Here is a 27,488-nt window from a genome sequence, read left to right on the forward strand (position 1 = left end):
ATTTGATAAACTAAAAAAACCAAAGACGAAAATTCGCTTGACAAAGCTTCTATTTAAAGTATTTTTGATGAGGTAGTAGTGAAATTGTTATTGACGTCTCCTCTAGGGCATGGGTGGGCAACATACGGCCCGCGGGCCGGGTCCGGCCCCTGAAGAGATTTTGACTGGCCCGCCGACTGTATCCGACCATTGAATTCTGAATATTATTCATGTGATAATCCGGCCCACCAATAACTTCATTTTCCTAAATCTGGCCCGCCGACTGGAGAAGTTGCCCACCCCTGCTCTAGGGACTGCCAAACAATGCAATAAAGAACGGAAGCTAAATAAAAATGCATTCCGTGTTTTATAAAGTAAAGCAATTGCACAAAGCAGGGGGTTCGAGTTTCCACTTAGAAGTAACTTCAAGTTAATCATACAATACAAGTTGTATTGTTGTAACAACACATATATCCAATCATTTATCACATTTAGGCCAAAATATTGCCCGCCATCTTGGTGATATTTGCTGACTGGGCGATAATTTTTGTCTAAGTGACAATTTTCCAAATCGGGTGGTAAACAGACAATCATTTGGTCGTGTTATCTTACATAATGATTGAATTACGTTTCCTCGGTGATTTGTCCTTTAATCTTTCTAACATCTTTTATAAAAGCCTTTGGAAAACTGGTGCAACATTATGAAATGTTCATATACTGCGGCGAGTGAATGATTTGTCAGAACTACAACGAACGTAGCTACAAAGACTTAGCTCGAGAGAAATGGTATGGCGTCGAACTTGGACGATCGGGCATGTCCGCGGTTTTTGGACGGATTCCACAAGAACATTCTGCCATGGGATCGTTTCAATCGATGGATTACATGCTTCTGTGTGGTCACATTTGATCTCGAGTTGGGCCAAGCGATGGAGGTAGAGGAAGAACAGAAAAATATCTTTTTAATGTAGGAACGTTGAAGTTTTCTCGTGTACTGATAAACTCCAGCTGTGCTACTTGAAGAACAACCCTCAAACTGCCTTTTTTGCATCTGCTTGCTAGTGCACGACTGTTTTGGATATTTTCCACTCTCCGATGTTGAGAAGACCTTGTATTGGATGTTCAATTTCCGTTTTTATGATAGCTTTTGTCAATAGTCATTTTGACAATTCTCTCGTTTTCTGCTTTTAATAGTTGATATATCCACGATTTGTTCGCCTATCTGAGAAAGAGGTAAAGTTTTAGGGAGTTGTTTTATGTAATTAATGTCTTAGAATGGAACAGCATGGATAGTGCTTACTTTTACTCCTTTTTGTGCAGAAAATGAGCATATGTTATTCAGCATTTCCTGATTCCAATTCAGGCAAGTTTTCTTGTCAATAAAGATGATGAAGTCTGGCACCTGTATTGAAAAGCTTCTGTTTTCTTTTTAGGATGTATGGGGGATACCCAGTTTCACTTTCGAATGAGATCAGAATCTGGTTCATGCAAGAGTAAAAGCTGTTGTCGATCCAATGAGAATGGCTTGCCATTTGGTTACAAAGTATGATAAAGTAACAGTGTTTGTATACACAAAGAGCATATTCACGAGAAACCTTCAAAATAACTGCATGTTGCACACATTCACGTCAGCATCATTTTGTCCAATAAATTTACATTAAAGTCAGCCGAAGGAAGAGAAGTCAAAGTTTGCATTGTTTCCACCACATATTTTCCCCAGCTCTAAGTGTTGTTGAACAAATAGGATGCTGACACAGTGAACCATTTGTTTTCCCTAGAGTGACTTTGGGCATTATTATGGCTTTGTGTATTTTCGTCAAGTAAAGGATCCTTCCATACCACGAGGCTATTTCCAAAAGGTTAGATCAGTATGATGCGCATTTGATTGCCTTGCTCATTGTCATGGTTACAAAGATGGAGACATTGTCGTGCCTTAATATTTTTTAATTCAGTATGATTATTTTTTCAGTCCATAGTGCTTATCACCAGGTTGCCTTATGTCAACTTTTTTTCAGCTGTGGTAAGTGTGTCAAACTCAACTTCCCAATGTCTGTAGATAGGGAAATTACTATTATCATCCATTGCTTATTGTTAACATACACCCAAGTAATCCATTGCTTACTAATCTCTAACTGTTTACAATTCAATGAAACAGTTTTATTCAAATAATCTGTTGTATGTTTTAAAATTGGTTTTGATGAAGGCATGCATACTACATTATGCTAAGCATGATAATGCTTCTACATTATTTATGCTCTACAAGTACGTTCTTGGGAGGGATTTGAATGTTTTTTAAACTTGAATTTGTTGTGATATATGGAACATATAGAATAGAAGCTTTGTTTTTAATCAAGGTAAAACTTGTTGCTCCTGGATATTTCAACATACTTGAGCTGGCACTTGAAGCATCATGTAATGACATTGATCATTGGCCCTACCCTGTTCCTGGTCAAACGCTTTCACTACCAATCATGGGCTCCTTGATACAGGTTTCTTTGTAAAACTTGTGGATTATACTGCGTACTTGTGGTAACCAACCGAAATTTGTTTAGTAATTGAAGTCTGTCTTTGTACTTCTTCTAGGTTCATTTACCGTCAGGAAAAGACAAACCTGGAACAATTCTCTCACCTAGTTCAAGTCTTGAAAACACAAATGCCATTGTAAGTTGAAACAAATTAAATGCTTAAATTTTTTGTGTCAAACATCCTCAAACTTTGTATATCATTTCGTTCTCATATTGATGTCACTTGCTGACTTTAATGACAACCAATGTGAGATTTATTTTAAAGATTGAGTTTTTTGTGTGACAAATTCATTGAAGACAACATGTGGGTTTAAATGCTTTATTTTTTCACAATTGTACTGTACTTATATTTCTACTGTAATGCATTTGCAGCACACATAGTTCAAAGTTTGAAACAGGTCTACATTAGTGAACTGCATTTTTCTTGATGAATGCCATAATGCCCTTATTTTTTTGTGACATAAATTGAATGTCACTTTGCGCATAGAAATGCTACAATATAATAATTTCTGAACTGAATCTTAGTACCATGTCTATTTAGCCAGCTCCTCCAATCCAGATTTCAATTCCTTTACTTAAAGAAACAGATATGTATAGGTAAAATTTTATAAATTGTGATTGGTTGTTTACTCTCTTGAAATATCTCCACCATGAAATATGATGCAGGTCATGGCAATATTGTGAAGATTTTATTTGTAAGTATTTTCAAAACTATAGGTGCATCTCTCCTGTTTTGAACAGCATCCATTTGCTCTGGGAACTTGTTTTATTGAACGAGGTTTGGCGCTCTTTGCATTTATTTACTTTCCATTTAGATAATTTAAATTATTCGTTATTCCGTTGTTCACAATGAATGAATGAAAAATGATATGTTGAAGTAGAGTTGCAAAGTACATTTTCGAGACATGCATCTTGACAGTAGTCGTGTGCCTCTGAATTAGGAAAAGTCAGTTCGGAAACTTCAAAATTATCTTTTGCGCTGTCGTAAAATAAATGACTTGATTAAATCTAGCATGCGTAATTAAGTATTAAACATCGAATAGACCTTAAATAGTAATACATTAGTAACAGAATTTAAATCAATGAATCACATGTTGACAATTTTTCTTCCGTCCAGCCTAAATTCAAAGGCCTGTAAACCGGTAATCTGTTGTTCTCTGGTACTAATCTTGCTATACTACGTATTTTCCAATTGTACTTAGATAAATTCTGTTTTTGGATTGCAATAGTGCGATTTTTAGTCGATCATTTTTTGCGTTTTTTTTCAGCCGATTGTTGTCATGGCTCCTTCTCCATCTCTCTGTTCGGACGTTGTCCAGACTTTGATAACGTATGATGAATTTAAATATTAATTCGGTTTGAATTTTTGTTAGTCTTTTCATTTCCTAGCTGTGTCGTATTTCTGAGTGACCATTATGTGTAGTCTACTTTAACTTAGTTTTTTGTTTGTTTGAATCTTGAGTGTCTTGAATTTTTGAGTGTCTTGAATCTTGCAACCCACAACTAATACATTCAATCACAATTATATGTTTTCTTTTAGCTTGATCCATCCACTGCATTTCAACTCGGATTTCCGCCCATTTTTTACAATACATGATAGTGAATTCAAAGAATACACAACAAAAACGCACTCTCCGTAAGGAAAAAAATGTGTTTCTTATTCGTGAATATACAAAATCCCATCTACGTACCTACGTAATATTCGATCATGTACTTTTTCACCTTTAGTCCACCAGTTATAATTGGAGTGACCAATCCATTTTTTGCTAAAACCTTACAACATTGGCCTCATATCTTACGAATAGGAGCAATGAATGACTTAGGTAAGACTTCAATGGTAGTTTTAATGGGAGCAATGAATAACTTAGGTAAGACTTTAATGGTAGTTTTAATGGGAGCAATGAATAACTTAGGTAAGACTTCATTGGTAGTTTGAATGGGAGCAATGAATAACTTAGGTAAGACTTTAATGGTAATTTTAATGGGAGCAATGAATAACTTAGGTAAGACTTCAATGGTAGTTTAAATGGGAGCAATGAATGACTTAGGTAAGACTTCAATGGTAGTTTAAATGGGAGCAATGAATAACTTAGGTAAGACTTCGATGGTAGTTTAAATGGGAGCAATGAATAACTTAGGTAAGACTTCAATGGTAGTTTAAATGGGAGCGATCAATAACTTAGGTAAGACTTTAATGGTAGTTTTAATGGGAGCAATGAATAACTTAGGTAAGACTTCAATGGTAGTTTAAATGGGAGCGATGAATAACTTAGGTAAGACTTCGATCGTAATTTAAATGGGAGCGATGAATAACTTAGGTAAGACTTCGATGGTAGTTTAAATGGGAGCAATGAATAACTTAGGTAAGACTTCAATGGTAGTTTTAATGGGAGCAATGAATAACTTAGGTAAGACTTCAGTGGTAGTTTTAATGGGAGCAATGAATAACTTAGGTAAGACTTCAATGGTAGTTTTAATGGGAGCGATGAATAACTTAGGTAAGACTTTCATGGTAGTTTTAGTGGGAGCAATGAATAACTTAGGTAAGACTTCAATGGTAGTTTTAATGGGAGCAATGAATAACTTAGGTAAGACTTCAATGGTAGTTTTAATGGGAGCAATGAATAACTTAGGTAAGACTTCAATGGTAGTTTTAATGGGAGCAATGAATAACTTAGGTAAGACTTCATTGGTAGTTTAAATGGGAGCAATGAATAACTTAGGTAAGACTTTAATGGTAATTTTAATGGGAGCAATGAATAACTTAGGTAAGACTTCCATGGTAGTTATAATGGAAGCAATGAATAACTTAGGTAACACTTCAATGGTAGTTTAAATGGGAGCGATGAATAACTTAGATAAGACTTCATCGTAATTTAAATGGGAGCAATGAATAACTTAGGTAAGACTTCAATGGTAGTTTAAATGGGAGCAATGAATAACTTAGGTAAGACTTCAATGGTAGTTTTAATGGGAGCAATGAATAACTTAGGTAAGACTTCAATGGTAGTTTTAATGGGAGCAATGAATAACTTAGGTAAGACTTCAATGGTAGTTTTAATGGGAGCAATGAATAACTTAGGTAAGACTTCATTGGTAGTTTAAATGGGAGCAATGAATAACTTAGGTAAGACTTTAATGGTAATTTTAATGGGAGCAATGAATAACTTAGGTAAGACTTCAATGGTAGTTTAAATGGGAGCAATGAATGACTTAGGTAAGACTTCAATGGTAGTTTAAATGGGAGCAATGAATAACTTAGGTAAGACTTCTATGGTAGTTTAAATGGGAGCAATGAATAACTTAGGTAAGACTTTAATGGTAATTTTAATGGGAGCAATGAATAACTTAGGTAAGACTTCCATGGTAGTTATAATGGAAGCAATGAATAACTTAGGTAACACTTCAATGGTAGTTTAAATGGGAGCGATGAATAACTTAGGTAAGACTTCATGGTAATTTAAATGGGAGCAATGAATAACTTAGGTAAGACTTCAATGGTAGTTTAAATGGGAGCAATGAATAACTTAGGTAAGACTTCAATGGTAGTTTTAATGGGAGCAATGAATAACTTAGGTAAGACTTCAGTGGTAGTTTTAATGGGAGCAATGAATAACTTAGGTAAGACTTCAATGGTAGTTTTAATGGGAGCAATGAATAACTTAGGTAAGACTTCAATGGTAGTTTTAATGGGAGCAATGAATAACTTAGGTAAGACTTCAATGGTAGTTTAAATGGGAGCAATGAATAACTTAGGTAAGACTTCGATGGTAGTTTAAATGGGAGCAATGAATAACTTAGGTAAGACTTCAATGGTAGTTTAAATGGGAGCGATCAATAACTTAGGTAAGACTTTAATGGTAGTTTTAATGGGAGCAATGAATAACTTAGGTAAGACTTCAATGGTAGTTTAAATGGGAGCGATGAATAACTTAGGTAAGACTTCGATCGTAATTTAAATGGGAGCGATGAATAACTTAGGTAAGACTTCGATGGTAGTTTAAATGGGAGCAATGAATAACTTAGGTAAGACTTCAATGGTAGTTTTAATGGGAGCAATGAATAACTTAGGTAAGACTTCAGTGGTAGTTTTAATGGGAGCAATGAATAACTTAGGTAAGACTTCAATGGTAGTTTTAATGGGAGCGATGAATAACTTAGGTAAGACTTTCATGGTAGTTTTAATGGGAGCAATGAATAACTTAGGTAAGACTTCAATGGTAGTTTTAATGGGAGCAATGAATAACTTAGGTAAGACTTCAATGGTAGTTTTAATGGGAGCAATGAATAACTTAGGTAAGACTTCAATGGTAGTTTTAATGGGAGCAATGAATGACTTAGGTAAGACTTCAATGGTAGTTTTAATGGGAGCAATGAATAACTTAGGTAAGACTTCATTGGTAGTTTAAATGGGAGCAATGAATAACTTAGGTAAGACTTCATTGGTAGTTTAAATGGGAGCAATGAATAACTTAGGTAAGACTTCAATGGTAGTTTTAATGGGAGCAATGAATAACTTAGGTAAGACTTCAATGGTAGTTTTAATGGGAGCAATGAATAACTTAGGTAAGACTTCATTGGTAGTTTAAATGGGAGCAATGAATAACTTAGGTAAGACTTTAATGGTAATTTTAATGGGAGCAATGAATAACTTAGGTAAGACTTCATGGTAGTTATAATGGAAGCAATGAATAACTTAGGTAACACTTCAATGGTAGTTTAAATGGGAGCGATGAATAACTTAGGTAAGACTTCATGTAATTTAAATGGGAGCGATGAATAACTTAGGTAAGACTTCAATGGTAGTTTAAATGGGAGCAATGAATAACTTAGGTAAGACTTCAATGGTAGTTTTAATGGGAGCAATGAATAACTTAGGTAAGACTTCAATGGTAGTTTTAATGGGAGCAATGAATAACTTAGGTAAGACTTCAATGGTAGTTTTAATGGGAGCAATGAATAACTTAGGTAAGACTTCATTGGTAGTTTAAATGGGAGCAATGAATAACTTAGGTAAGACTTTAATGGTAATTTTAATGGGAGCAATGAATAACTTAGGTAAGACTTCAATGGTAGTTTAAATGGGAGCAATGAATAACTTAGGTAAGACTTCAATGGTAGTTTAAATGGGAGCAATGAATAACTTAGGTAAGACTTCGATGGTAGTTTAAATGGGAGCAATGAATAACTTAGGTAAGACTTTAATGGTATTTTAATGGGAGCAATGAATAACTTAGGTAAGACTTCATGGTAGTTATAATGGAAGCAATGAATAACTTAGGTAACACTTCAATGGTAGTTTAAATGGGGCGATGAATAACTTAGGTAAGACTTCGATCGTAATTTAAATGGGAGCGATGAATAACTTAGGTAAGACTTCAATGGTAGTTTAAATGGGAGCAATGAATAACTTAGGTAAGACTTCAATGGTAGTTTTAATGGGAGCAATGAATAACTTAGGTAAGACTTCAATGGTAGTTTTAATGGGAGCAATGAATAACTTAGGTAAGACTTCAATGGTAGTTTTAATGGGAGCAATGAATAACTTAGGTAAGACTTCAATGGTAGTTTTAATGGGAGCAATGAATAACTTAGGTAAGACTTCAATGGTAGTTTAAATGGGAGCAATGAATAACTTAGGTAAGACTTCGATGGTAGTTTAAATGGGAGCAATGAATAACTTAGGTAAGACTTCAATGGTAGTTTAAATGGGAGCGATGAATAACTTAGGTAAGACTTTAATGGTAGTTTTAATGGGAGCAATGAATAACTTAGGTAAGACTTCAATGGTAGTTTAAATGGGAGCGATGAATAACTTAGGTAAGACTTCGATCGTAATTTAAATGGGAGCGATGAATAACTTAGGTAAGACTTCGATGGTAGTTTAAATGGGAGCAATGAATAACTTAGGTAAGACTTCAATGGTAGTTTTAATGGGAGCAATGAATAACTTAGGTAAGACTTCAGTGGTAGTTTTAATGGGAGCAATGAATAACTTAGGTAAGACTTCAATGGTAGTTTTAATGGGAGCGATGAATAACTTAGGTAAGACTTTCATGGTAGTTTTAATGGGAGCAATGAATAACTTAGGTAAGACTTCAATGGTAGTTTTAATGGGAGCAATGAATAACTTAGGTAAGACTTCAATGGTAGTTTTAATGGGAGCAATGAATAACTTAGGTAAGACTTCAATGGTAGTTTTAATGGGAGCAATGAATGACTTAGGTAAGACTTCAATGGTAGTTTTAATGGGAGCAATGAATAACTTAGGTAAGACTTCATTGGTAGTTTAAATGGGAGCAATGAATAACTTAGGTAAGACTTTAATGGTAATTTTAATGGGAGCAATGAATAACTTAGGTAAGACTTCATGGTAGTTATAATGGAAGCAATGAATAACTTAGGTAACACTTCAATGGTAGTTTAAATGGGAGCGATGAATAACTTAGGTAAGACTTCGATCGTAATTTAAATGGGAGCGATGAATAACTTAGGTAAGACTTCAATGGTAGTTTAAATGGGAGCAATGAATAACTTAGGTAAGACTTCAATGGTAGTTTTAATGGGAGCAATGAATAACTTAGGTAAGACTTCAATGGTAGTTTTAATGGGAGCAATGAATAACTTAGGTAAGACTTCAATGGTAGTTTTAATGGGAGCAATGAATAACTTAGGTAAGACTTCATTGGTAGTTTAAATGGGAGCAATGAATAACTTAGGTAAGACTTTAATGGTAATTTTAATGGGAGCAATGAATAACTTAGGTAAGACTTCAGTGGTAGTTTTAATGGGAGCAATGAATAACTTAGGTAAGACTTCAATGGTAGTTTTAATGGGAGCAATGAATAACTTAGGTAAGACTTCAATAGTTTTAATGGGAGCAATGAATAACTTAGGTAAGACTTCAATGGTAGTTTTAATGGGAGCAATGAATAACTTAGGTAAGACTTCAATGGTAGTTTTAATGGGAGCAATGAATAACTTAGGTAAGACTTCAATGGTAGTTTTAATGGGAGCAATGAATAACTTAGGTAAGACTTCAATGGTAGTTTTAATGGGAGCAATGAATAACTTAGGTAAGACTTCATTGGTAGTTTAAATGGGAGCAATGAATAACTTAGGTAAGACTTCAATGGTAGTTTAAATGGGAGCAATGAATAACTTAGGTAAGACTTCAATGGTAGTTTTAATGGGAGCAATGAATAACTTAGGTAAGACTTCAATGGTAGTTTTAATGGGAGCAATGAATAACTTAGGTAAGACTTCAATGGTAGTTTTAATGGGAGCAATGAATAACTTAGGTAAGACTTTCATGGTAGTTTTAATGGGAGCAATGAATAACTTAGGTAAGACTTCAATGGTAGTTTTAATGGAAGCAATGAATAACTTAGGTAAGACTTCAATGGTAGTTTTAATGGGAGCAATGAATAACTTAGGTAAGACTTCAATGGTAGTTTTAATGGGAGCGATGAATAACTTAGGTAAGACTTCAATGGTAGTTTAAATGGGAGCAATGAATAACTTAGGTAAGACTTCAATGGTAGTTTTAATGGGAGCAATGAATAACTTAGGTAAGACTTCAATGGTAGTTTTAATGGGAGCAATGAATAACTTAGGTAAGACTTCAATGGTAGTTTTAATGGGAGCAATGAATAACTTAGGTAAGACTTCATTGGTAGTTTAAATGGGAGCAATGAATAACTTAGGTAAGACTTTAATGGTAATTTTAATGGGAGCAATGAATAACTTAGGTAAGACTTCAATGGTAGTTTAAATGGGAGCAATGAATAACTTAGGTAAGACTTCAATGGTAGTTTTAATGGGAGCAATGAATAACTTAGGTAAGACTTCAATGGTAGTTTTAATGGGAGCAATGAATAACTTAGGTAAGACTTCAATGGTAGTTTTAATGGGAGCAATGAATAACTTAGGTAAGACTTCCATGGTAGTTAAATGGAAGCAATGAATAACTTAGGTAAGACTTCAATGGTAGTTTTAATGGGAGCAATGAATAACTTAGGTAAGACTTCATGGTAGTTTAAATGGGAGCAATGAATAACTTAGGTAAGACTTCAATGGTAGTTTAAATGGGAGCAATGAATAACTTAGGTAAGACTTCAATGGTAGTTTTAATGGGAGCAATGAATAACTTAGGTAAGACTTCAATGGTAGTTTTAATGGGAGCAATGAATAACTTAGGTAAGACTTCAATGGTAGTTTTAATGGGAGCAATGAATAACTTAGGTAAGACTTCAATGGTAGTTTTAATGGGAGCAATGAATAACTTAGGTAAGACTTCAATGGTAGTTTAAATGGGAGCAATGAATAACTTAGGTAAGACTTCGATGGTAGTTTAAATGGGAGCAATGAATAACTTAGGTAAGACTTCAATGGTAGTTTAAATGGGAGCAATGAATAACTTAGGTAAGACTTCAATGGTAGTTTTAATGGGAGCAATGAATAACTTAGGTAAGACTTCAATGGTAGTTTTAATGGGAGCAATGAATAACTTAGGTAAGACTTCAATGGTAGTTTAAATGGGAGCAATGAATAACTTAGGTAAGACTTCAATGGTAGTTTAAATGGGAGCAATGAATAACTTAGGTAAGACTTCAATGGTAGTTTTAATGGGAGCAATGAATAACTTAGGTAAGACTTCAATGGTAGTTTAAATGGGAGCAATGAATAACTTAGGTAAGACTTCAATGGTAGTTTTAATGGGAGCAATGAATAACTTAGGTAAGACTTCAATGGTAGTTTAAATGGGAGCAATGAATAACTTAGGTAAGACTTCAATGGTAGTTTTAATGGGAGCAATGAATAACTTAGGTAAGACTTCAATGGTAGTTTTAATGGGAGCAATGAATAACTTAGGTAAGACTTCAATGGTAGTTTTAATGGGAGCAATGAATAACTTAGGTAAGACTTCAATGGTAGTTTTAATGGGAGCAATGAATAACTTAGGTAAGACTTCAATGGTAGTTTTAATGGGAGCAATGAATAACTTAGGTAAGACTTCAATGGTAGTTTAAATGGGGAGCAATGAATAACTTAGGTAAGACTTCAATGGTAGTTTAATGGGAGCAATGAATAACTTAGGTAAGACTTCGATGGTAGTTTTAATGGGAGCAATGAATAACTTAGGTAAGACTTCAATGGTAGTTTAAATGGGAGCGATGAATAACTTAGGTAAGACTTCGATCGTAATTTAAATGGGAGCGATGAATAACTTAGGTAAGACTTCAATGGTAGTTTAAATGGGAGCAATGAATAACTTAGGTAAGACTTCAATGGTAGTTTTAATGGGAGCAATGAATAACTTAGGTAAGACTTCAATGGTAGTTTTAATGGGAGCAATGAATAACTTAGGTAAGACTTCAATGGTAGTTTTAATGGGAGCAATGAATAACTTAGGTAAGACTTCAATGGTAGTTTTAATGGGAGCAATGAATAACTTAGGTAAGACTTCAATGGTAGTTTTAATGGGAGCAATGAATAACTTAGGTAAGACTTCAATGGTAGTTTTAATGGGAGCAATGAATAACTTAGGTAAGACTTCAATGGTAGTTTAAATGGGAGCAATGAATAACTTAGGTAAGACTTCAATGGTAGTTTAAATGGGAGCAATGAATAACTTAGGTAAGACTTTAATGGTAATTTTAATGGGAGCAATGAATAACTTAGGTAAGACTTCCATGGTAGTTATAATGGAAGCAATGAATAACTTAGGTAAGACTTCAATGGTAGTTTAAATGGGAGCGATGAATAACTTAGGTAAGACTTTGATCGTAATTTAAATGGGAGCGATGAATAACTTAGGTAAGACTTCAATGGTAGTTTAAATGGGAGCAATGAATAACTTAGGTAAGACTTCAATGGTAGTTTTAATGGGAGCAATGAATAACTTAGGTAAGACTTCAATGGTAGTTTTAATGGGAGCAATGAATAACTTAGGTAAGACTTCAATGGTAGTTTTAATGGGAGCAATGAATAACTTAGGTAAGACTTCATGGTAGTTTTAATGGGAGCAATGAATAACTTAGGTAAGACTTCAATGGTAGTTTTAATGGGAGCAATGAATAACTTAGGTAAGACTTCAATGGTAGTTTTAATGGGAGCAATGAATAACTTAGGTAAGACTTCAATGGTAGTTTAAATGGGAGCAATGAATAACTTAGGTAAGACTTCGATGGTAGTTTAAATGGAGCAATGAATAACTTAGGTAAGACTTCAATGGTAGTTTAAATGGGAGCAATGAATAACTTAGGTAAGACTTTAATGGTAGTTTTAATGGGAGCAATGAATAACTTAGGTAAGACTTCAATGGTAGTTTAAAATGGGAGCGATGAATAACTTAGGTAAGACTGACGTAATTTAAATGGGAGCGATGAATAACTTAGGTAAGACTTCGATGGTAGTTTAAATGGGAGCAATGAATAACTTAGGTAAGACTTCAATGGTAGTTTTAATGGGAGCAATGAATAACTTAGGTAAGACTTCAGTGGTAGTTTTAATGGGAGCAATGAATAACTTAGGTAAGACTTCAATGGTAGTTTTAATGGGAGGATGAATAACTTAGGTAAGACTTTCATGGTAGTTTTAATGGGAGCAATGAATAACTTAGGTAAGACTTCAATGGTAGTTTTAATGGGAGCAATGAATAACTTAGGTAAGACTTCAATGGTAGTTTTAATGGGAGCAATGAATAACTTAGGTAAGACTTCAATGGTAGTTTTAATGGGAGCAATGAATGACTTAGGTAAGACTTCAATGGTAGTTTAATGGGAGCAATGAATAACTTAGGTAAGACTTCATTGGTAGTTTAAATGGGAGCAATGAATAACTTAGGTAAGACTTTAATGGTAATTTTAATGGGAGCAATGAATAACTTAGGTAAGACTTCAATGGTAGTTATAATGGAAGCAATGAATAACTTAGGTAAGACTTCAATGGTAGTTTAAATGGGAGCGATGAATAACTTAGGTAAGACTTCGATCGTAATTTAAATGGGAGCAATGAATAACTTAGGTAAGACTTCAATGGTAGTTTAAATGGGAGCAATGAATAACTTAGGTAAGACTTCAATGGTAGTTTTAATGGGAGCAATGAATAACTTAGGTAAGACTTCAATGGTAGTTTTAATGGGAGCAATGAATAACTTAGGTAAGACTTCAATGGTAGTTTTAATGGGAGCAATGAATAACTTAGGTAAGACTTCAATGGTAGTTTTAATGGGAGCAATGAATAACTTAGGTAAGACTTCAATGGTAGTTTTAATGGGAGCAATGAATAACTTAGGTAAGACTTCAATGGTAGTTTAAATGGGAGCAATGAATAACTTAGGTAAGACTTCAATGGTAGTTTAAATGGGAGCAATGAATAACTTAGGTAAGACTTTAATGGTAGTTTAAATGGGGAGCAATGAATAACTTAGGTAAGACTTCAATGGTAGTTTAAATGGGAGCGATGAATAACTTAGGTAAGACTTCAATGGTAGTTTAAATGGGAGCGATGAATAACTTAGGTAAGACTTCGATGGTAGTTTAAATGGGAGCAATGAATAACTTAGGTAAGACTTCAATGGTAGTTTTAATGGGAGCAATGAATAACTTAGGTAAGACTTCAGTGGTAGTTTTAATGGGAGCAATGAATAACTTAGGTAAGACTTCAATGGTAGTTTTAATGGGAGCAATGAATAACTTAGGTAAGACTTCATGGTAGTTTTAATGGGAGCAATGAATAACTTAGGTAAGACTTCAATGGTAGTTTTAATGGGAGCAATGAATAACTTAGGTAAGACTTCAATGGTAGTTTTAATGGGAGCAATGAATAACTTAGGTAAGACTTCAATGGTAGTTTTAATGGGAGCAATGAATAACTTAGGTAAGACTTCAATGGTAGTTTTAATGGGAGCAATGAATAACTTAGGTAAGACTTCATTGGTAGTTTAAATGGGAGCAATGAATAACTTAGGTAAGACTTTAATGGTAATTTTAATGGGAGCAATGAATAACTTAGGTAAGACTTCCATGGTAGTTATAATGGAAGCAATGAATAACTTAGGTAAGACTTCAATGGTAGTTTAAATGGGAGCGATGAATAACTTAGGTAAGACTTCGATCGTAATTTAAATGGGAGCGATGAATAACTTAGGTAAGACTTCAATGGTAGTTTAAATGGGAGCAATGAATAACTTAGGTAAGACTTCAATGGTAGTTTTAATGGGAGCAATGAATAACTTAGGTAAGACTTCAATGGTAGTTTTAATGGGAGCAATGAATAACTTAGGTAAGACTTCAATGGTAGTTTTAATGGGAGCAATGAATAACTTAGGTAAGACTTCATTGGTAGTTTAAATGGGAGCAATGAATAACTTAGGTAAGACTTCAATGGTAATTTTAATGGGAGCAATGAATAACTTAGGTAAGACTTCAATGGTAGTTTTAATGGGAGCAATGAATAACTTAGGTAAGACTTCAATGGTAGTTTTAATGGGAGCAATGAATAACTTAGGTAAGACTTTCATGGTAGTTTTAATGGGAGCAATGAATAACTTAGGTAAGACTTCAATGGTAGTTTTAATGGGAGCAATGAATAACTTAGGTAAGACTTCAATGGTAGTTTTAATGGGAGCAATGAATAACTTAGGTAAGACTTCAATGGTAGTTTTAATGGGAGCAATGAATAACTTAGGTAAGACTTCAATGGTAGTTTTAATGGGAGCAATGAATAACTTAGGTAAGACTTCAATGGTAGTTTAAATGGGAGCAATGAATAACTTAGGTAAGACTTCAATGGTAGTTTAAATGGGAGCAATGAATAACTTAGGTAAGACTTCAATGGTAGTTTTAATGGGAGCAATGAATAACTTAGGTAAGACTTCAGTGGTAGTTTTAATGGGAGCAATGAATAACTTAGGTAAGACTTCAATGGTAGTTTTAATGGGAGCGATGAATAACTTAGGTAAGACTTTCATGGTAGTTTTATGGGAGCAATGAATAACTTAGGTAAGACTTCAATGGTAGTTTTAATGGGAGCAATGAATAACTTAGGTAAGACTTCAATGGTAGTTTTAATGGGAGCAATGAATAACTTAGGTAAGACTTCAATGGTAGTTTTAATGGGAGCAATGAATGACTTAGGTAAGACTTCAATGGTAGTTTTAATGGGAGCAATGAATAACTTAGGTAAGACTTCATTGGTAGTTTAAATGGGAGCAATGAATAACTTAGGTAAGACTTTAATGGTAATTTTAATGGGAGCAATGAATAACTTAGGTAAGACTTCATGGTAGTTATAATGGAAGCAATGAATAACTTAGGTAACACTTCAATGGTAGTTTAAATGGGAGCGATGAATAACTTAGGTAAGACTTCGATCGTAATTTAAATGGGAGCGATGAATAACTTAGGTAAGACTTCAATGGTAGTTTAAATGGGAGCAATGAATAACTTAGGTAAGACTTCAATGGTAGTTTTAATGGGAGCAATGAATAACTTAGGTAAGACTTCAATGGTAGTTTTAATGGGAGCAATGAATAACTTAGGTAAGACTTCAATGGTAGTTTTAATGGGAGCAATGAATAACTTAGGTAAGACTTCAATGGTAGTTTAAATGGGAGCAATGAATAACTTAGGTAAGACTTTAATGGTAGTTTTAATGGGAGCAATGAATAACTTAGGTAAGACTTCAGTGGTAGTTTTAATGGGAGCAATGAATAACTTAGGTAAGACTTCAATGGTAGTTTTAATGGGAGCAATGAATAACTTAGGTAAGACTTCATGGTAGTTTTAATGGGAGCAATGAATAACTTAGGTAAGACTTCAATGGTAGTTTTAATGGGAGCAATGAATAACTTAGGTAAGACTTCAATGGTAGTTTTAATGGGAGCAATGAATAACTTAGGTAAGACTTCAATGGTAGTTTTAATGGGAGCAATGAATAACTTAGGTAAGACTTCAATGGTAGTTTTAATGGGAGCAATGAATAACTTAGGTAAGACTTCAATGGTAGTTTAAATGGGAGCAATGAATAACTTAGGTAAGACTTCAATGGTAGTTTAAATGGGAGCAATGAATAACTTAGGTAAGACTTCAATGGTAGTTTTAATGGGAGCAATGAATAACTTAGGTAAGACTTCAATGGTAGTTTTAATGGGAGCAATGAATAACTTAGGTAAGACTTCATTGGTAGTTTAAATGGGAGCAATGAATAACTTAGGTAAGACTTTAATGGTAATTTTAATGGGAGCAATGAATAACTTAGGTAAGACTTCAATGGTAGTTATAATGGAAGCAATGAATAACTTAGGTAACACTTCAATGGTAGTTTAAATGGGAGCGATGAATAACTTAGGTAAGACTTCGATCGTAATTTAAATGGGAGCGATGAATAACTTAGGTAAGACTTCAATGGTAGTTTAAATGGGAGCAATGAATAACTTAGGTAAGACTTCAATGGTAGTTTTAATGGGAGCAATGAATAACTTAGGTAAGACTTCAATGGTAGTTTTAATGGGAGCAATGAATAACTTAGGTAAGACTTCAATGGTAGTTTTAATGGGAGCAATGAATAACTTAGGTAAGACTTCATTGGTAGTTTAAATGGGAGCAATGAATAACTTAGGTAAGACTTAATGGTAATTTTAATGGGAGCAATGAATAACTTAGGTAAGACTTCAATGGTAGTTTAAATGGGAGCAATGAATGACTTAGGTAAGACTTCAATGGTAGTTTAAATGGGAGCAATGAATAACTTAGGTAAGACTTCGATGGTAGTTTAAATGGGAGCAATGAATAACTTAGGTAAGACTTTAATGGTAATTTTAATGGGAGCAATGAATAACTTAGGTAAGACTTCCATGGTAGTTATAATGGAAGCAATGAATAACTTAGGTAACACTTCAATGGTAGTTTAAATGGGAGCGATGAATAACTTAGGTAAGACTTGATCGTAATTTAAATGGGAGCGATGAATAACTTAGGTAAGACTTCAATGGTAGTTTAAATGGGAGCAATGAATAACTTAGGTAAGACTTCAATGGTAGTTTTAATGGGAGCAATGAATAACTTAGGTAAGACTTCAATGGTAGTTTTAATGGGAGCAATGAATAACTTAGGTAAGACTTCAATGGTAGTTTTAATGGGAGCAATGAATAACTTAGGTAAGACTTCAATGGTAGTTTAATGGGAGCAATGAATAACTTAGGTAAGACTTCAATGGTAGTTTAAATGGGAGCAATGAATAACTTAGGTAAGACTTCAATGGTAGTTTAAATGGGAGCAATGAATAACTTAGGTAAGACTTCAATGGTAGTTTAAATGGGAGCAATGAATAACTTAGGTAAGACTTTAATGGTAGTTTTAATGGGAGCAATGAATAACTTAGGTAAGACTTCAATGGTAGTTTAAATGGGAGCAATGAATAACTTAGGTAAGACTTCGATGGTAGTTTTAAATGGGAGCAATGAATAACTTAGGTAAGACTTCAATGGTAGTTTAAATGGGAGCAATGAATAACTTAGGTAAGACTTCAATGGTAGTTTTAATGGGAGCAATGAATAACTTAGGTAAGACTTCAATGGTAGTTTTAATGGGAGCAATGAATAACTTAGGTAAGACTTCAATGGTAGTTTTAATGGGAGCAATGAATAACTTAGGTAAGACTTCAATGGTAGTTTTAATGGGAGCAATGAATAACTTAGGTAAGACTTCAATGGTAGTTTTAATGGGAGCAATGAATAACTTAGGTAAGACTTCAATGGTAGTTTTAATGGGAGCAATGAATAACTTAGGTAAGACTTCAATGGTAGTTTTAATGGGAGCAATGAATAACTTAGGTAAGACTTCAATGGTAGTTTTAATGGGAGCAATGAATAACTTAGGTAAGACTTCAATGGTAGTTTTAATGGGAGCAATGAATAACTTAGGTAAGACTTCAATGGTAGTTTAAATGGGAGCAATGAATAACTTAGGTAAGACTTTAATGGTAGTTTTAATGGGAGCAATGAATAACTTAGGTAAGACTTCCATGGTAGTTATAATGGAAGCAATGAATAACTTAGGTAAGACTTCAATGGTAGTTTAAATGGGAGCAATGAATAACTTAGGTAAGACTTCGATGGTAGTTTAAATGGGAGCAATGAATAACTTAGGTAAGACTTCAATGGTAGTTTAAATGGGAGCAATGAATAACTTAGGTAAGACTTCAATGGTAGTTTTAATGGGAGCAATGAATAACTTAGGTAAGACTTCAATGGTAGTTTTAATGGGAGCAATGAATAACTTAGGTAAGACTTCAATGGTAGTTTTAATGGGAGCAATGAATAACTTAGGTAAGACTTCATTGGTAGTTTAAATGGGAGCAATGAATAACTTAGGTAAGACTTTAATGGTAGTTTTAATGGGAGCAATGAATAACTTAGGTAAGACTTCAATGGTAGTTTAAATGGGAGCAATGAATAACTTAGGTAAGACTTCAATGGTAGTTTAAATGGGAGCAATGAATAACTTAGGTAAGACTTCAATGGTAGTTTAAATGGGAGCAATGAATAACTTAGGTAAGACTTTAATGGTAGTTTTAATGGGAGCAATGAATAACTTAGGTAAGACTTCAATGGTAGTTATAATGGGAGCAATGAATAACTTAGGTAAGACTTCAATGGTAGTTTAAATGGGAGCGATGAATAACTTAGGTAAGACTTCAATGGTAGTTTAAATGGGAGCAATGAATAACTTAGGTAAGACTTCAATGGTAGTTTAAATGGGAGCAATGAATAACTTAGGTAAGACTTCAATGGTAGTTTTAATGGGAGCAATGAATAACTTAGGTAAGACTTCAATGGTAGTTTTAATGGGAGCAATGAATAACTTAGGTAAGACTTCAATGGTAGTTTTAATGGGAGCAATGAATAACTTAGGTAAGACTTCATGGTAGTTTTAATGGGAGCAATGAATAACTTAGGTAAGACTTCAATGGTAGTTTTAATGGGAGCAATGAATAACTTAGGTAAGACTTCAATGGTAGTTTTAATGGGAGCAATGAATAACTTAGGTAAGACTTCAATGGTAGTTTAAATGGGAGCAATGAATAACTTAGGTAAGACTTCGATGGTAGTTTAAATGGGAGCAATGAATAACTTAGGTAAGACTTCAATGGTAGTTTAAATGGGAGCAATGAATAACTTAGGTAAGACTTCAATGGTAGTTTTAATGGGAGCAATGAATAACTTAGGTAAGACTTCAATGGTAGTTTAAATGGGAGCAATGAATAACTTAGGTAAGACTTCAATGGTAGTTTAAATGGGAGCAATGAATAACTTAGGTAAGACTTCGATGGTAGTTTAAATGGGAGCAATGAATAACTTAGGTAAGACTTCAATGGTAGTTTTAATGGGAGCAATGAATAACTTAGGTAAGACTTCATGGTAGTTTTAATGGGAGCAATGAATAACTTAGGTAAGACTTCAATGGTAGTTTTAATGGGAGCGATGAATAACTTAGGTAAGACTTCATGGTAGTTTTAATGGGAGCAATGAATAACTTAGGTAAGACTTCAATGGTAGTTTTAATGGGAGCAATGAATAACTTAGGTAAGACTTCAATGGTAGTTTTAATGGGAGCAATGAATAACTTAGGTAAGACTTCAATGGTAGTTTTAATGGGAGCAATGAATAACTTAGGTAAGACTTCAATGGTAGTTTTAATGGGAGCAATGAATAACTTAGGTAAGACTTCATGGTAGTTTAAATGGGAGCAATGAATAACTTAGGTAAGACTTTAATGGTAGTTTTAATGGGAGCAATGAATAACTTAGGTAAGACTTCCATGGTAGTTATAATGGAAGCAATGAATAACTTAGGTAAGACTTCAATGGTAGTTTAAATGGGAGCGATGAATAACTTAGGTAAGACTTCGATGGTAGTTTAAATGGGAGCAATGAATAACTTAGGTAAGACTTCAATGGTAGTTTAAATGGGAGCAATGAATAACTTAGGTAAGACTTCAATGGTAGTTTTAATGGGAGCAATGAATAACTTAGGTAAGACTTCAATGGTAGTTTTAATGGGAGCAATGAATAACTTAGGTAAGACTTCAATGGTAGTTTTAATGGGAGCAATGAATAACTTAGGTAAGACTTCAATGGTAGTTTAAATGGGAGCAATGAATAACTTAGGTAAGACTTCAATGGTAGTTTTAATGGGAGCAATGAATAACTTAGGTAAGACTTCAATGGTAGTTTAAATGGGAGCAATGAATAACTTAGGTAAGACTTCAATGGTAGTTTAAATGGGAGCAATGAATAACTTAGGTAAGACTTCGATGGTAGTTTAAATGGGAGCAATGAATAACTTAGGTAAGACTTCAATGGTAGTTTAAATGGGAGCAATGAATAACTTAGGTAAGACTTCAATGGTAGTTTTAATGGGAGCAATGAATAACTTAGGTAAGACTTCAATGGTAGTTTAAATGGGAGCAATGAATAACTTAGGTAAGACTTCGATGGTAATTTAAATGGGAGCAATGAATAACTTAGGTAAGACTTCAATGGTAGTTTAAATGGGAGCAATGAATAACTTAGGTAAGACTTCAATGGTAGTTTTAATGGGAGCAATGAATAACTTAGGTAAGACTTCAATGGTAGTTTTAATGGGAGCAATGAATAACTTAGGTAAGACTTCAATGGTAGTTTTAATGGGAGCGATGAATAACTTAGGTAAGACTTCATGGTAGTTTTAATGGGAGCAATGAATAACTTAGGTAAGACTTCAATGGTAGTTTTAATGGGAGCAATGAATAACTTAGGTAAGACTTCAATGGTAGTTTAATGGGAGCAATGAATAACTTAGGTAAGACTTCAATGGTAGTTTAAATGGGAGCAATGAATAACTTAGGTAAGACTTCAATGGTAGTTTTAATGGGAGCAATGAATAACTTAGGTAAGACTTCAATGGTAGTTTAAATGGGAGCAATGAATAACTTAGGTAAGACTTCAATGGTAGTTTAAATGGGAGCAATGAATAACTTAGGTAAGACTTCAATGGTAGTTTTAATGGGAGCAATGAATAACTTAGGTAAGACTTCAATGGTAGTTTTAATGGGAGCAATGAATAACTTAGGTAAGACTTCAATGGTAGTTTTAATGGGAGCAATGAATAACTTAGGTAAGACTTCAATGGTAGTTTTAATGGGAGCAATGAATAACTTAGGTAAGACTTCATTGGTAGTTTAAATGGGAGCAATGAATAACTTAGGTAAGACTTTAATGGTAATTTTAATGGGAGCAATGAATAACTTAGGTAAGACTTCAATGGTAGTTATAATGGGAGCAATGAATAACTTAGGTAAGACTTCAATGGTAGTTTAAATGGGAGCGATGAATAACTTAGGTAAGACTTCGATCGTAATTTAAATGGGAGCAATGAATAACTTAGGTAAGACTTCAATGGTAGTTTAAAGAGCAATGAATAACTTAGGTAAGACTTCAATGGTAGTTTTAATGGGAGCAATGAATAACTTAGGTAAGACTTCAATGGTAGTTTTAATGGGAGCAATGAATAACTTAGGTAAGACTTCAATGGTAGTTTTAATGGGAGCGATGAATAACTTAGGTAAGACTTCATGGTAGTTTTAATGGGAGCAATGAATAACTTAGGTAAGACTTCAATGGTAGTTTTAATGGGAGCAATGAATAACTTAGGTAAGACTTCAATGGTAGTTTTAATGGGAGCAATGAATAACTTAGGTAAGACTTCAATGGTAGTTTTAATGGGAGCAATGAATAACTTAGGTAAGACTTCAATGGTAGTTTTAATGGGAGCAATGAATAACTTAGGTAAGACTTCAATGGTAGTTTTAATGGGAGCAATGAATAACTTAGGTAAGACTTCAATGGTAGTTTTAAATGGGAGCAATGAATAACTTAGGTAAGACTTCAATGGTAGTTTTAATGGGAGCGATGAATAACTTAGGTAAGACTTCGATGCTAGTTTAAATTGGAGCGATGAATAACTTAGGTAAGACTTCAATAGTAGTTTAAATGGGAGCGATGAATAACTTAGGTAATGACTTTAATGGTAGTTTTAATGGGAGCAATGAATAACTTAGGTAAGACTTCGATGATAGTTTAAATGGGAGCAATGAATAACTTAGGTAAGACTTCGATGGTAGTTTAAATGGGAGCAATGAATAACTTAGGTAAGACTTCAATGGTAGTTTTAATGGGAGCAATGAATGATTTAGGTAAGACTTCAATGGTAATTTTAATGGGAGCAATGAATAACTTAGGTAAGACTTCAATGGTAGTTTTAATGGGAGCAATGAATAATTTAGGTAAGACTTCAATGGTAGTTTTAATGGGAGCAATGAATAACTTAGGTAAGACTTCAATGGTAATTTTAATGGGAGCAATGAATAACTTAGGTAAGACTTCAATGGTAATTTTAATGGGAGCAATGAATAACTTAGGTAAGACTTCAATTGTAGTTTTAATGGGAGCAATGAATAACTTAGGTAAGACTTCAATGGTAGTTTTAATGGGAGCAATGAATAACTTAGGTAAGACTTCAATGGTAGTTTTAATGGGAGCAATGAATAATTTAGGTAAGACTTCAATGGTAGTTTTAATGGGAGCAATGAATAACTTAGGTAAGACTTCAATGGTAATTTTAATGGGAGCAATGAATAACATAGGTAAGACTTCAATGGTAGTTTTACGTTTGAGTTTACTCGATGGACGGAATACTATATCAAGTTGTTAAACCCAAACTCACCTCGAGGGACCTTCCATTTTTTAACGTCCTACGCATATCCTGACCAGACATAATATTATCGTCAATTCTAGCTTCATTTGAGCTATTACATGAACCTTTTCCTCTATGGTGATTGTTTAGATTAAGGGTGCCGTATACACGTATGTTTATATTGAAGAAAAAACGAAGGTGTTTTTCCTTTTGTTTTGGCCTACTTTTCACATGCAAACAATTTGTTGAACCATTTCTCAAATCTAATTTGAAAGCAACTAAGCTGTTTCATTAGTTTTATATAATTTGTAATTTGTATACTTTTTAGTTATTGGTGGCCGGAATCCTCTAGGGAACGAGAAAAGATCTTTCGAGGCAAAGCCAGGTATTTCAATATACCATAAGATGGATTGCGCTCAACTTATTTCATGAATAGTTTAAAATCACCATGCATAACGTTGGACCGCATCTTGTTTCCAAGATTTTGTCCAGCGTGTATCACGTGAATAACATTGGTTCAAATTTTTAGGTATTTACACCCGTTATAAACAGTATCTACAGAGAGATAAATTGTTCATCAAAGCTATAAAAGGGTATTGCGTTTTATGGTGTTGTGTTTCTATAAAATTGATCTGAAATTAGTTTGGAGAGTTTCGTTGTGTAAGGTATAATTGATTGTCACCCTCACATCTGCTATATGGCTGCAAAATCTCCTTGATCTTGTGTTTACGTTATGCTTTCGTAGTCGTATATTTGTCACCTTACTGTGGTGAAATTCTCAAAATCATTAAATTCAATTCGCCGACGTTAGAGAGCAAGTGAAATACGAATGTTATTTTAACTGTTTAGGGAGGGCAGAAGAAACGACCTGCAGAAGCTCAGGTACGATGAATTTGTACTACGTAGATACGAGTTTTTGTTCTATAGTCATATATTGCAGTCAACAATTTGCCCGGGAAACTAAAACGAAACAGTATAAATGATACTCACGTGACATTTTTACTTTACGTATTACGTCTGGTTTGTCGATACACTGGCCGAAATGTCGTGCATACAATGGTTCATGGCAAACTGCATTAACATTTGAATTTTACAGATGTTTTTATTAACAGTATTTAGACTATTCAGGTCGTGTGTCGTCTTTCTCTGCAGTTTTCTGGGGTTTTCATTATTTCCTGTATTTCGTGGATGTTGTGTTCATAAATTAAAGCTGTGTGTGTTGATAGGTCACACGGCGTGGTCCTTGAAGGTCACGACAACTAGAAAGCACTATGTGCCTTTTTAACTTAATTATCTTTAAAATATTCGCCCCTTTGATACCATGTGGGGCGTCATCGATCATTATTAATTACGATGTTATATAAAAAAATTTTCTTAATTGTAAACACACGTAGGGAGAACGGAGATCTCCTATATCTGCGTTGCGTATATATGGCATATGTATAAGGATACCATTTAGAGTTGGTTTTGTTAAAAATAATGCCTTTTTATTTCCACTTTAAGGAAGGCGACAAAGTCGAGTTTAATTCATGCACTTCGTGAAGTTGATCTGATCAAAAAATTTTTGTATTACAGAATGCTATTTTGAGAAAGCACATGAGGGAACTCACGCAAAGTTTCATTATACCATTGGTAAAAATCCTATTTTTCCAAATACATTTGAGATTATCCGCCATAGCTAGCTACATCCTTAATGGTAGTTCTTGAAAGGCAGAATGCATGCATACGTAATCCAGGATTACGTAAGAGGATTGCTGGCGATTGCGGCTGCTTCGAATTAAAGATTTACAAGCTTTTAAAATTTGAGATTCAAAATGTTTGATTTTGTTTCGTTTAGGAACGTTACGCTGCTAGTTTGATGCCTTTACAAAGAAGTATTTCTCCGTGGAAGGTACCATACATATTCATATGTGTACATACAGTTTACATGCTTGGTATCCCATACATATTCATATGTGTACATACAGTTACATGCTTGGTATCCCCATACATATTTATCAGTGTACATGCAGTATTACGTTCTTGACTTTCATTAGTGTTATTGAAGTCTCGAAATTTGGTCTCGCCCATATGCTGTGTGGCAGGTTCCCCTATGATTTTCAATTTTCAATGAGCCAAGTGTCCAAAATTTGTCTTGTACTTTTTGGTTCTTTAATCGGCCAACTCCCGTATTTTAGTCATGCCAAGTATAAAGTCACGTAACCGTGTAAAACCGTGCATAACCCTGTGTAAAATCTCCGCAATTTTCACGTACCCAATGGGAAATCTTCCAGTGCACGAAACTTCACTATGTTGCGGTTTTTTGTCACTGCATGACATGCGCTAAAATTTTCTACATATCTTTGACAGCTACCCCCAAAACTTAAGTCTTTCGATGCCGAAGAGTTTTTGAAAACAGTTGAACATTCTGGTCCCCAACTTACGACTGGATTAAAGGAGACTGGAAAGGACTTTACAGGTGAAAATATACTTACATGATTGCGTTAATATCTTTGTGTTACTTGCATTTCGTTATCATTACCCTTGTTCGTTCATTGCTTTGTTCCAATCGTATTTTTTACATTCTTTAATTTTAATGACTTTGATTTTTTCAAGACTTTTTCAGGTCAGCCAACTTCGAAGGATGGTTTCGAAACAGACAACACCAAATTCAGCAGAAGTTACTCTTACTCCATTTGGAAGCGTTGGCCGTTGCTGTATGTACATATATGTTTCACTTTGATTCCAATCATTTTTCATTCACAGAGATACACTTACGACACATAGACTTACACAAAGTAACTTAACTGAATCTTAAGTGTTATAGTTATAATTGCCATGTATAAAATTCCTTCAATTTAATGGTAACCTAGATGATCAATACGTACTATCACTTACCGTCTATAGACTTGTACAGTCTTCTCATCTTTCCCAAAGTGATCAACATGTAAAAAATTAGGAACCGGCTTTATTGATGTTTCAAAATAAAGAAATTCTTTAACATTGTGTTCAGTAATACGCCAACATGGCGGCTATGACGACTAGTGAAAACCCTCAATGCTATCATTCATATGCATTCGTGAAATACTTATTTACGCGTTTTCAGGATATGTCGTCATGGATGACCGCGAAAAATGAGGTCGAAATTGTGGATTTTATCCTCAAAACACGAGAAAAAATGGTTCGTATACCTAATAACTGTCACAATTGAATGATGAAAGTTCGTATAGCTGATAAGTTTAAACATATATCTATACATGAACGGCATCATGTAAGTTTCCCGATTTAAACATACGTATATGATGATTTGCATTTGTTGTGTTTATGCTCTCGCCTGTGTTTCGTCCCCTGTGCACGAAACATTCAGCAAGACCATCGAAAATGCCTCCAATGTCAACCATTTTACCTTGCAGAAAAGTGCTAGGCATTTCGAAACCCAAGTCACAGACGATGTTTTGAAAAAGCTATGTCTTCAGATGGAACAAGTGTTGGATACCTTACCACAAGATCTTCAACACATTCTACGAAAGGGTTGAACTTCATTTGGTGCAAGAAAGTTGTGGGCACCCAACCGGTGAAGGGAAAGAAAAGATCCGGTCTTAGGAAGGGACGGCCGCACAAAGTTGCCATTCTAAGCTCTTTCCAAAATTTTTTTGCAAGCAATTGCTTAAATTTCTTTGAGAGAGAATGCGGATTTCCATGTCAAAAGTCAGTCGGGAAATCTATGCGACAACGAAGCAAGCTTCGGGGAAAGAGAATGTACAAATTTTATTGGAATAAATTGGATATATTGTACAATGCTGTGCTATTCAATGTTCATGTGATACATAATAAAAGGCGTTGTTTTGTTCTGGTGGGTAATTTTTATTTCATTTTATTGCGAAATAATGACGACGATTTTCTTATAGTCTGAGCATTGCATTTGCAGCCGGATCCATTTTTTGTCATAAATTAAAATATGTTTCTAAACTTAAACCAATGAGTTCTTTCGTACATGTCGCAACAATCGTACCCAATCGTACTTGATTTCTCACGTGCCACTGTCATCTCTGACCAATCAAAAGTCGTGTATTTTAAGAAATGGTATCCACGTGCTGTAATACTTTACTTCTCAATCTCCCTCAACTTCGAAGAAGAAAGTCAGTTTGGTAAATTTGAACAGCTATTGCAGTATATTTAAACATGAAGTTAACAAAAAACTTGTGTCAAGTGAAGTAAACACGTTCATATGAGGGACAGAGATTGAACGCACTACATGAGCGGTTAAA

At 34.3% G+C, this 27,488-nt stretch overlaps 1 protein-coding gene and 2 long non-coding RNA genes across 3 annotated transcripts; all 3 read left to right on the top strand.

Annotated features, from left to right (window-relative positions):
* Positions 1-642: 642 nt before the first annotated feature.
* LOC124435213 (protein DENND6A-like) lies at positions 643-23,844 on the top strand (the record flags this gene model as incomplete). The annotated part of the gene is made up of 15 exons (XM_046985157.1): positions 643-911; positions 1,171-1,209; positions 1,297-1,339; positions 1,410-1,519; positions 1,755-1,835; positions 1,946-1,996; positions 2,331-2,465; positions 2,560-2,637; positions 3,043-3,098; positions 3,219-3,279; positions 3,770-3,831; positions 4,042-4,137; positions 4,230-4,324; positions 23,570-23,626; positions 23,771-23,844. Coding segments are annotated over exons 1-15 (1,182 nt in total), but the record flags the coding sequence as incomplete, so codon positions are not given.
* Positions 23,845-23,866: 22 nt separating this feature from the next.
* Positions 23,867-25,688, top strand: LOC124433829. Its single transcript, XR_006944623.1, has 4 exons — positions 23,867-24,123; positions 24,817-24,873; positions 25,079-25,132; positions 25,591-25,688. It is a non-coding gene; the product is annotated as an uncharacterized LOC124433829 (long non-coding RNA).
* Positions 25,689-25,844: 156 nt separating this feature from the next.
* Positions 25,845-27,081, top strand: LOC124433830. The gene is made up of 3 exons (XR_006944624.1): positions 25,845-25,937; positions 26,327-26,401; positions 26,634-27,081. It is a non-coding gene; the product is annotated as an uncharacterized LOC124433830 (long non-coding RNA).
* The last annotated feature ends 407 nt before the right edge of the window (positions 27,082-27,488 follow it).

This window comes from Xenia sp. Carnegie-2017, unplaced genomic scaffold, assembly GCF_021976095.1.
Source record: "Xenia sp. Carnegie-2017 unplaced genomic scaffold, XeniaSp_v1 HiC_scaffold_14, whole genome shotgun sequence".
Taxonomy (NCBI): Eukaryota; Metazoa; Cnidaria; class Anthozoa; order Malacalcyonacea; family Xeniidae; genus Xenia; species Xenia sp. Carnegie-2017.